Below are 12,523 nucleotides of genomic sequence, written 5' to 3' on the forward strand. Positions count from 1 at the left end.
ATGTGTTCCGAATACCAGTTAACGGACTTGATGACCTGAAGACCCGTATCAGGAATGCGATCTCGGCTATTTCAGCGGACATGCTCCACAGAACATGGCAAGAGATCGAATATCGTCTGGACGTCCTCCGTTCTACCAAGGGAGCCCACATCGAGGTCTACCGAGGTCGGTAAAAAACTTCCAGAGTTTCACTGTAATCTGCCACAAACCGCATGTGGCAAGCTCAATTTGTTTGCGCGCCACAATTTTTTAAAACCCCGAAGGGACTTTGTGGACACACTGTATATACTCAACTACCAAAATGTGGTCAGAAATTTTGAAAAACTCATACTTTGTTACTGCTTAATGACCAAGGACCATACAGTCATTGTTCACTGACTTGACATAGTGTACATAAGCTTCTGCTGTGCATTTACATTTCGCTGTTCTTACTTGGTTTTGTCCGCTTGGTATCTTCTTTTGCAACGGTCGCCGATAGAGTTCTGCTGCATGCGATGGATTTCCGCCTTCACCTTGGAACAATTTCGAGCAGTGAGCACGAAAAGAACCACGTTGCATGTGATCATGGGAGAAACAGGGCCGAAGAAGTAGACTGCGATGCCATATGTCATTTCTGCAACAACCACATGTAACTTAACTACGCCTTCCTCTATGACAGGTGCTTCAAAACATATCTTAACTTTAGTAAAGTCTTCTTGGGCTATCAGCCGTGTTAGATGTTGATTAATCGCCGACGTTTCGAGGACTATCTCTGTCCTCATTTTCAATGATGTTGTTGACTGTGGCTCATAGCGCGAACTGTTTAAATGTCCAGGACTCGTGCAGGTCTCCGGGCGGAGTCTGGAGGGGGTTGTGGACTGTTTGGCGTGTCCGGGTGTTGTCTTTCTACTGCACTCATAAGGCATGTCCTCTCTACCACATATTTTATGTACAATGGCTCCTACGAGCAAAGGGACGGAGTAGCCATGGGGTCGCCACTTGCGCCAGTGATAGCCAACCTATACATGGAGTCCTTTGAACATAAGGCTTTAAACTCGGCAACCAAGAAACCAGCACACTGGTACAGATACGTGGACGACACCTTTGTGGTGTGGGAGCATGGAAAAGAAGAGCTCCAGATATTTAAACAGTCTCCACCAGAATATAAGATTTACAATGGAACTGGAACATAACAATGTTTTGCCCTTCTTAGACGTACTGGTAAGTAAAAGACTGGATGGCTCACTGGGACATACCATTTACAGGAAACCGACACACACAGATCTGTATCTACACGCGAGTTCGGAACACCATCCAGCACAGAAGCAGTCGGTACTGAAGACACTGGTTCACCGGGCAAGAACCATCTGTGACTCAAACAACTTAGAGAAGGTGATCAACCACCTTCGTAAGACGTTCAGACAGAACGGATACAGTAACCAGGACATCAAGTGGGCCCTCACTCAGAGACAGAGGCCCCGGACAAAGAAAGAGAAACGGGTGGGCATAGCGAAGATACCGTTCCAACAAGCGATCTCCCACAGAATTAGCAGAATCTTGGCAAAACATAACATCAGGACCATCCACGTCCCAATGAAGAAAAATAGTAAAATGCTGAGACCTATCACGGACAAATTAGGCCTAAAAGTTGCGGGTGTATACTGGTAACATGTGAGTGCGGGAAGGTCTACATCGGAGAGACGGGCAGATCGATCGAAGCGAGATGTACGGAGCACAAAAGGCACATACGGTTGGCCCAGCCAGAGAAGTCCACACCCCCCTCCAGACCCCGCGCGGAGACCTGCAAGAGTCCTGGATATTTAAAACAGTTCGCGCTACGAGACACACAGTCAACAGCCTTGAAAATGAGGACAGAGATGGTCCTCGAAACGTCGGCGATTATTCAACATCTAACACGACTGATAGCCCGAGAAGACTTTATTAATGAAAGCCGCCGTGAAAGCTTCACATCATATATCTTAACTTAATGGACACGTCCATGCCATCGGATTGAGGTAAAAAAACACGGACGGACGGACGGACCTTTTATATTGGACGTGTTAGCTCGGCTAACGCTTTGAAATACAAAAAAATAAACAAAAAGTCGTGGTTCAGTGGTACTCTATACAATGGGACGCAGGAGAACCCATCTTTTATAATGCATCGTTAGCCTGCTGCAGCCAGCGTATCACAGGCGTTGTTAGCCAAATCGTTTGAGCGTACACTGGCCGTTTGTGAGCGTAGGCACAATTAGAAGAGACGCGATACAATATAGGTTTAAGGGGCGGAGGAAGTGTGTTTGGGTGATCTTCAAATCAGTGATGTACGACAAAATACAGCGGAAAGGCGAAACGCGTATTTCCGTTCCAGGATAAAACATTCAGAAAATGTTGACTTAAATTGTTATTTGAAATTGTTGTCAATAGTGTCACAACAAACCAAAATACTTATTTCTAAATTATGCAGACCATGAGTAACCATCGTCCCGCGCCGTACTCGCGCTGTCTGAGGCATCATTGTTCGGCCCGGTGATATGGAATGGCCGCTGGCTTGAGTCTCGGGGAAAGAAATTTCTCATGAGCTTTCGACCGGTGTCTGGGACCGGTGCCAATCCAGCATCGTGAGGAAATTGGGGAGCTACAATGGGTAGCGTAATCCGGTCAGGAAAGCTAGCAATGGCTGGGGGTTCGTCGTGCTGACCACACGTCACCCTATATCTGGTTGGATGATCGTTCACCTCTGCTTAGGCATGTGAACGTGAAACCAGCAGTCAAGCTAGTCGGCTTTGGCTCTCAGGGGGCTGTTACGCCACGGATTATTAATACGTGTATTATTATGAGTAACCATCCAGTTACTGTTTTAAAGAGTTGAAGACTCTTCGATTTTTTAACATAAAAGCTTAACAGATTTTGACAAGGTTTGGGCAGAAAGTGAGAATTGCTCACGGAGGCATAGAGACTAAATAGAACTGCCGGCTAAGTGACCAAGAATTTCAATGATTAACTATAATTGAAATAAGTAAATATCACGTCAACAGCGAAATAAGTATAAACATAGTTGAGGATTTAATTTAATATTCCGTCAAGCAATATTTTCGAAGCCTATTAAACAAAGCCAAGGTGGCTATCATTGCTTCGTATAAAATCACAGACATCTTGGCTAAGAAGTTAAAGCCCTTTGAAAAAGGTACTGTGGTTGAAGAATGTTTAGTTGTGGCATGCGGTTCATTATTTAATGAATTTAGAAATATGCAACGCAATTATGGACGTCCAGTCATCTGGAAGTACTGTCACAAGAACTAAACAACATCAGAGACAGTATCTTGAAATTTGTAAATTTTTCATCCTTCAGCTAGATGGGTCAATTGATGCCTGTTTTTTCCCAGTTACTTAATTTTATTCGGATACTCTTCAAGGATGTCAATATAAAGGAGGAGCTGTTAAAATAAGACTAGAGATGAAGACATATTTAAAAGCTTTTATACTAGCCTCCTGGAAATGGATGTTCCTATTTGTAAACTTCTGTCAGTCACCACAGATGACGCTCCAGCCATGAATAATAGTAAAAAAGTTTCTCATAATTGGGCTTTGCAAAAGAGAATTCGCTTTCCCAGACATTTTTAGTTACCATTGTGTCATTCCTCAGCAAGCTCTGTGCACGATTGTAATCGGTTTACTAGGTAATGTGCTTTACAAAATGAAATATTGAAAGAAGATAAAGCAGTGTTAAGTAATGAAGTAACACGTTTGGGGAAGTGGACGTATATCTCCACCGATTTCTAACCTCGCATTCGATGGAGGCTATTAGATTTACATAAGACTAGTTAAATACGAGACCTAGTCTCAACGGTCGAGGGGAAACTTTCCCTGTCCCAACCTGGTACAGAAACATTGTACTATATATCAAATTGAATTACCTGTGTCAGGTAGGCCTATACGATAGCATATTAAAATATATTTCCAAGCTAGAAACGTGTTACAGCAAGATAATTGTCACATAAATCCCAGTAACAGCTCGTACCGATTCTGCCCGCTCAAATACGAGGTGCGATCGGAAAGTTTCAAGACTGTCTCAATAGAGGGCGAACCGGATGTAGTACGAGCTTCTGCCGCTAGGGGGTGCGGCCTACATTCATAGTGAATCAGTGTGCCAGCCGGCATCATCGAATTAGCATTTGTTTCTTAGTTACGGGCGTTTTGGTAGTGCATTACACCGACCCTCCTGCGATTTCGGAATGGCGTGTGCATCAAATTTTGCCAAAGACTCGCCAAAACGGCTACGGAAACCTATGAAATGCTAAAGCAAGCATTTGGGGAGTCCGCAATGGGTCGTGCACAAACTTTTGTGTGGCATTCACGTTTTAAAAATGGCCGAACCTCTGTCGATGATGACGAGCGTTCTGGACGACCATCTTCGAGCACAACGCCCGAAAATATTACGAAGATTCGGCACGCCATTCACGAAGATCGACGTCGTACCATCAACGACTTGTGCGACATTGTTGGGATAGGCTATGGGACCTGTCAGCTGATTCTAAAGGAAGAACTCCACATGCGACGCATCATGACAACGCGCCAGCGCACACCGCCCTCGAATTTCGGCAGTTTTTGGCCTCAAACATCATGGCCGTCATCCCGCACCCTCCTTATTCGCCGTGTGACTTCTTCCTCTTCCCAAAGATGAAAATTCAGCTAAAGGGAAGGAGATTTGAGACGATAGAAGAGATTCAGGCAGAATCGCAGATGGTGCTTGACAGGCTGACAAAGAAAGATTTCCAGGGATGCTTCCAGGCTTGGCAGCGGCGCTGGGATCGTTGTGTTCACTCCCAGGGGAACTACTTCGAGGGTGATGGATGAATTTAATACCTGAGATAAGTGTACGGGTTTTTATAGGCGCAGTCTAGAAACTTTCCGATCGCACCTCGTAATGAAATAGCGTTTTGGAATCAGAAGGAATAGATGCTATCAACATTTTGCTCCAATGGCAGAAAACCTATGATGGATTCGTTTATCATCTGAGAAATTTTATCACTTGTTCATACTGAAAGGACGTAACACACACGTGAGCAGTCTCTGCTCCTAACGTCAATTTGAATTCGACAGCATTCTTACAGGCAACAAAGATATGATTTTATGAGATGACGCTTACTTTCAGTGTAAATGACTACACACTCACACGCCTTATCCCTCATAGATTACAGACTTCATGCAAACTGAGGGACTTAATGAATATAGAAAAAACTGACTCTGTGGAAAGACAAGTTGTACTTTGTATTGTTTCTGTCTTTACGGTTATTCACGTTTAGACTAAGTGAATTATAAAATTGCTGTGTTACCATCATCCTGCACTATTTGATGTCCTCTTTCCTTCCTGTCTCGACCTTGTCCCCATCTTATTTTTGTTCTCCTGCGCGAACTAAATTACTTATTCTTTATATATATATATTACATATTTTAAGTTAGAAGTTTACCGACTTTCAGAGGTCCTTGCTGCCTCCATCATCGGAGCGCCCTGATGATGGAGGCAGCAATGACCTCTGAAATACTGATAAACTCGTACCAGACTACACGTTTCAACAACCCAGAAGACAGCCATCTTCAGACTCACCACAGTGAAAACCTAAATCTTACATGTAATTAATCCGTTTTTTTCTTCTTAACCCTTAATATTCAAACATTTCAACCGAAATGTTTGATGTTCTATTTCTGTTATGAACTATTTGCTATTCCTCCGTCATCGGCACCTTATTTTTAATCAGCTGTGTAATATTAAGGACTGTTTTGTATGACAGAAAATTAACTTCCTTTCTAGGTTACCTGGAATGAACACTAAAATATAAAAAACCTATTTTTATAAGAATGAAAATGTATGCTGATATTAAATCCCAGCCCTTTTTACGTGTTGCAAAATTTTCTTGTTAAAAATTTCATAATTCATTTTAAAAAATTGAAATTCTGAAAATTTAATAAGTCAAGAGAGTTGCCTCCTTGCTTTCAAATTCAATATCCGTCAAAACTTTGTAGTTGGTTTATTTGGTTACCAGTGCCATATAATTAACCTGCTGATTAAGTAGTTAAGTTATCACTGTGAACCCCCACCACAGTCATGCTGTCGTTTGATTTGCCAGGCGTTAATAGATATCGTGACCCATTTGTCTGATCCATTGTCCAGTCCACTTGGCATCGTCAAATCAATGTGCCTAAAAACAAGTTCAGATGTTCAAAACAAATGTCTCAATTATGTCACAAAATATCTGTCAAGCTTTACTCCATCTGTCGGCCAGTAAATGAACCATTTTGACATTCATCCTATTACATGTGACGCCCTAACAGATGAACCTCTGTCAAACGTCAGAGTACAGATTAACAGAGAACATTTTTTAACCGCGATGGATCTTACTTGAGAACCAGCAATAGTAAACGCCCATATCGGGTTTCAGTACAGCAGGTGACAGGTCCCAAACGTCCACGGCGGCAGTAATAGCAGTGAGGGCGCTGGGGACGCCCCAGGCATATATGGAGTACACAATGAAGCGACGTCTCTCGCGTTGCTTCCTGGTACCAGCGCCTTGTCCCATGGAGCGTATGACACTAGACACACAGACATTCAATTACCTTCAAGGAATTTTATCAGTATGTTTGCATAAGTATATTCCTACAACAAACATAGAAAATATAGAGACTTTTATAAAATACATTAAAATTCTTCACATAATTCCTGTGAAGTTGACGGCAAGGCAACATGTTGAACCAACAGCAGGCCTAGTACTGGCCAAAAGGGTACAGTGTTTCCTCACGTTTAGTCAGGAGCCCGGTATCCAGCCCAATTCTGAGCCAGATGAATCCAATTCACACTCCAGTTCCTATATACGTAATACCCAATTTGTTATTATCATGCCATCAACACCTAGGACTTCGAGTGGTCTCGTTCATCAGGCTTTCCAAACCATAATTTTGTACATATATTTGTGTCTTTATGTATACACCCCCATTCCCCCATCTCTGTGTCCCGCCCACCTATCTTCCTTGATTTTATCAATAATTGTATACTCGAAATTTCTCGGTCGCACTTTTCTGAGCAACAGAAAATGCTAACCGAAAACATAATACGTTTTTGTACACAGTTTTAGTACTTTTATCCTCTTCGGCACTATTACACCTTAAGCTTAATCAACAAATCAGTCACCCTTCCTATACTAAACAGTAAAGTGATTTTGCCAAAGAGGCTTACAACCACTATAATTAAAAAAATTAAATATATCCCGCTACAAGCCACATAGGCGCTCAGGGGAGAGAGTATGTAGCTCCTACTCATTCTCAACCTCGGCACTAGATGGTGGTGAGTGGCCAGGTTTACTTCCCGGCTCCGCTTTACAAATTGAACAGGAAGCTGAGTGGACTCCAGAGCCGGTGTGAACGAAAAGGCTACAATAAAATCCTCTGCCACTGTCGGGGATCGATTCCAGATCGTCCAGCCCGTACTCAGCTATTATACGTACTAACTGATTTACTCAACTCCAGACCCACTGTGAGACAAAAGAAAAATTACGATGAATTACTTTAACTATATTTGGTTTTCTCATACATTGTATTAAACTAAATTGAACACCTATTGTAATTTAAACACATAATTATCCATACAATGACAAAACCACACGGATAGCGTTTCTGAGATAAAATTCTCGGTGTGAAAGTCGATATTGTTTCTACTTGGTTGGCTCAGAAATACGAATTCTCTCACAGCTTCTGAACATCTTCAGTCATGATTATTGTTTAATATATTCCTTGTCTTCGTTTACATGTTGACCTTGGTAGAAAAGTTAGCCTCACTGTGATGCGTACTGTCAAATGTAATTAGAGAGCCTCGATAGGGAGACGAGGGCATTTTAAACTAGCTATTCGCCAAAATTTGCGAAGTAAGGATTCCGAAATATCTGTTTTCATTGTGTTATCTTCTCGCAGGCCAATGAGTGTGCTTTCCCTTGCCACTATTGTTTTGTAACTTTTCATCATTGTAAGTGGACTCACAACTCATGCATTCGCATTGCACTTTTCTTCCGTGTGGCCAGAATCGACAGCTCTGCTAGATACAACCAGACAGAAATTTAATTTATTGATAATATAATAAGACACATGGATGCGTCACCTGTTTCAATTCTACGTCCGTGAAGACTGAAATCACTGCGAGAGCTAGCAACGTTTTACGTAGTGAGAAGTTTAGCTTCTTATTTCCGTAAAAAATTTAAATGTGTGCTAATTTAAGAATGATTGTGTGGTCCATTACATTTTCAAACAATTCTAGGCCTGTGGCAAACCTCTATTTTTCAAAGAACACTGATAATTCTCTTTAGTTACACCACTCGGTTTAAGAATTTTCTGCGCCCAAACCAGCGAACTTCTGCTGAAATAGAAATGAATGTTCAGCTCTAACCAGTTTACATAACACTTTTAAGATTCATGAATTTTTGGCATTACCTTGGATGAGGTTAAATACTTTGACAACAGCACAGAACACTACTCTAAGATTTGGTGGAAATGGCTTTACCCAAAGGACACCCTTGAAATGAGAGGTGGTTTGCTTTTTGTGAGCTGTAAAGCCAGAACAATAGTGCTTTATCAGAGTATATATCTAGGCAACACGGAGTTTTCCTCCGAGAGCTTTCCCGGTTTCTCCGTGGCATCCCAACAATTACTCCATTCACACACAGAAGAAGGCAATGGCAAACCACTTCTGGATCATCTGCCAAGAACGTATATGAACAGGTCCCAGTCCGAGAAAAGGATGGAAGGATCCTGTTCATATGGACCTGTCGTCAGACAGAACACTAAAAATAAAAATAAATAAATATCGACTAAGTACGTCCATTTTAACACCTTATTAACGAATACATTTCACAATGTCTTTAACACTACGCATAAATGCACGCTTCAAAAGATCAAGAATAATTCTAAGTGGAGGGGGGAGGGTCATGACCCGAAAACGGGCCGAAGCACCATAGAAGATGTTGATCCTTAATCCCCTTGTAACTGAACCTCATAAGCTCTACCGAAAAATATTAGAATCCTACACACCTGCTGTTGCTTGACTGACAACAACAGAAGGAAGAGATGCAGCGCAGCGCAACACGTGTCAGAAGTCCGCATCAAAACCAGACACGTGCGATTATAGAACAACGCTTACAAATCGCACTATAAAATTCTTATTTTTTATATTTTATTTACTGAAGCAACGATTGAAATTAAACATCTAGCATTAGAAATTTGGTTATAAAGCAGAGAAAACAGCGTTATAGCGATAAAAATGAAAGACAGAATTTGTTATTTACTACCCTGTAAATTACACCATGCTAATGTAAAATATGTATAGTATTGTAAATCGCTAATGAAGTCACCATGATTTGAATTGGCATTTTTTACACTGAAAGAGGCAACGACCTCAATAATATATATTATTTTTGTCTTGGTCACTAAGTACAAAACTAATTATTTTTTATTTTCCTCTATATAAGGAAGAATTATAATGTTAATTTCTAATAAATCACTAAAGACTGATTGGACTGAAAGAACAACTAAGCGATCTTCCTCACGATTGCAAATATGCCTTTTCAACAAAGCATTCTTATAGGAATTTGATTTCTTCATCACTCAAAATAAAGAAAATAAGCAAAAGTAGTCCATGGCTTTTTTAATCTTTCAATAATTCCCCTGAACAGTGGTTCATGACATGGGGTTGTTTACCGCCGGAGCATATTTCAGTCGTAGCGTGCTGGTCAGGTACACTCTTCTGATAAATGGAGTAAAACCAGCAATAAAATATTTATTTAAAGAATTTTAATTACTGTTCCTTTCGAGATGGTTTTGTATAGGCCGTGGTTTATTTATGTGGCTTAAAAAATTATTATTAATTAGCAATGAAATTGAGGGAATGTTGAAAAAAGTGGTCGGGACCTAATTCAAGGAATATCCCAGAATTGGCCTGGAAGGACGAAGGCAAACCACAAAAACCCTCAGTCATGTTAACTGACTTCTGTGCCGAGATTTAAACCAGAGACCTTCCGAATACAAAGCAGGAGAATTAAGAGCTCAACAACGACGTTCTGTAACTGACTGTAGTTTAAAATTCTGTGCGTAATCTACGATAGGGAGACGTCGTAAACACTTTATTAACCATACGAGGTGCGATCGGAAAGTTTTAAGACTGTGTCAATAGAGGGCGAACCGGATGTAGTTCGAGCTTCTGCCGCTAGGGGGTGCGAAATACATTCATAGTGAATCAGTGTGCCAGCCGGCATCATCGAATTAGCATTTGTTTCTTAGTTACGGGCGTTTTGGTAGTGCATTACACCGACCCTCCTGCGATTTCGGAATGGCGTGTGCATCAAATTTTGCCAAAGACTCGCCAAAACGGCTACGGAAACCTATGAAATGCTAAAGCAAGCATTTGGGGAGTCCGCAATGGGTCGTGCACAAACTTTTGTGTGGCATTCACGTTTTAAAAATGGCCGAACCTCTGTCGATGATGACGAGCGTTCTGGACGACCATCTTCGAGCACAACGCCCGAAAATGTTACGAAGATTCGGCACGCCATTCACGTAGATCGACGTCGTACCATCAACGACTTGTGCGACATTGTTGGGATAGGCTATGGGACCTGTCAGCTGATTCTAAAGGAAGAAATCCACATGCGACGCATCATGACAACGCGCCAGCACACACCGCCCTCAAAGTTCGGCAGTTTTTGGCCTCAAACACCATGGCCGTCATCCCGCACCCTCCTTATTCGCCGTGTGACTTCTTCCTCTTCCCAAAGATGAAAATTCAGCTAAAGGGAAGGAGATTTGAGACGATAGAAGAGATTCAGGCAGAATCGCAGATGGTGCTTGACAGGCTGACAAAGAAAGATTTCCAGGGATGCTTCCAGGCTTGGCAGCGGCGCTGGGATCGTTGTGTTCACTCCCAGGGGAACTACTTCGAGGGTGATGGATGAATTTAATACCTGAGATAAGTGTACGGGTTTTTATAGGCGCAGTCTAGAAACTTTCCGATCGCACCTCGTATGTCCTTTGAAGATGTCATGGTCACCCGTCATATCATTTTCTGATGATGGAGACAGAGAGGCCTCTGATATCCTCATCGTTAGCTCAAAATTTACGCGACTGGTCGCCCGAAAAGTTTCGATAACTTTATTAAGCATTTCCGTGCCAAGTTAATCAGCAGAACGTAAACTACATGATATTTTCACAGCCACTCCAGATTTATTTTACTCAAAATTACTGAGCATGAAATTCGGAGAGGCGAGTTTTATTTTAAGAGCACTCGCGTGACAATCTTTATTGAATGACCTAATGTGCTGTACACAAATCTGAAAGAAATTGAAAATATTTTGGTAGTCGAAAAAGTAAGAAATACGAGTATTATGTGCCTTCCGTATATTGAATCTGTTTATTACTACTAAATGACGTTCAAAGTATTCAAAAGGCGATAATTTCAAAAGGTGCAAATAATTTAGAAATCGTCATGCGGTCCGATAAAAACATAGTACCAATAAAAGGATTGACAGCCGAAAGGAATTGTTTCTAAACTGCAGATCTCATTTTAGTGTATAATGGATTGACGTATAGAACCTTCGCAATACCAGAACGCTATGTGTCTGCTTCAGAAATTCTGTCGGAAGGCGTGTGAATGTGTCATCAGTGGTTAAGGTTGTATTACTATTTATACAAATATGTTTAAAACCATAATCATTTAAAACTTAAAAATTTGGCCACTGTGTTTGCTGACTGCTGAAGTTTACTGTTTCAGAACGGAAGCTGATAAACAAACAATTTTGTAGGATATAAGTGTAGTGAGTGCAGTTTTGTAAAGTTTTATTATGTAATAATTATATTGGTAAGATGACGTCCGGCGCCGTAGCCGCGCTGTCTGAGGCATCATGCTTCAGACCGGCGATACGGAATGCGAGCTGGTTCGAGTCTCGGGGAAGAAAAATTTTCTCATGAGATTTCGACCGGTGTACGGGACCTGTGTCAACCCAGCATCGTGAGTAAATTGGAGAGCTACAATGGGCAGCGTAATCCGGTCAGGAAAGCTAGCAATGTCTGGGGGTTCTTAGTGCTGACCACACGTCACCCTATATCTGGTTGGATGATCGTTCACCTCTGCTTAGGCATGTGAACGTGAGGCCAGCAGTCAAGCTAGTCGGCTTTGGCTCTCAGAGGGCTCTTATGCCACGGATTTAATTTTTAATTGGTAAGATGACACACCAAAATTTACAGATTCAATTTTAATTGCTTTGTTAATAAATTAATTATATGTAATTAGGCAGTCACTTTTTATCAGATTGTAGTTATGATTATCTTGCAGATATCTTTTATTTAAAGACCGTTGTGCTGAGTACAGATCACTTCTCTTCCCAATTATGTTGGAATTAATGTACAGTTAAGTACAAATTAATTTTCCGCTGCTCACACCTGACGGAAGCTAATTAGCTTCGCCAGCTCACCATCATACGAAAGATGTCACTTGTGTCCATCTTTAATTTCTT

At 41.5% G+C, this 12,523-nt stretch overlaps 1 protein-coding gene across 3 annotated transcripts in view; it reads right to left on the reverse strand.

The window, feature by feature from the left end:
• Window positions 1-12,523, reverse strand: part of LOC110835355 (G protein-coupled receptor Mth2) — a 64,466-nt gene that overhangs the window by 15,888 nt on the left and 36,055 nt on the right. For all 3 annotated transcript variants that reach the window (XM_022075480.2, XM_087347406.1, XM_087347407.1), the window contains exons 3-4: window positions 6,379-6,569; window positions 433-613 (exon numbers count right to left, since the gene is read on the reverse strand). In XM_022075480.2, coding sequence (XP_021931172.2) covers window positions 433-613; window positions 6,379-6,569 — 372 coding nt within the window. The remainder of the gene's footprint in view (window positions 1-432; window positions 614-6,378; window positions 6,570-12,523) is intronic.

The sequence above is a fragment of the Zootermopsis nevadensis genome, unplaced genomic scaffold (assembly GCF_977971745.1).
Source record: "Zootermopsis nevadensis isolate Lab colony 2312 unplaced genomic scaffold, Znev_1.0 Znev_ptg000011l, whole genome shotgun sequence".
Classification (NCBI taxonomy): domain Eukaryota; kingdom Metazoa; phylum Arthropoda; class Insecta; order Blattodea; family Termopsidae; genus Zootermopsis; species Zootermopsis nevadensis.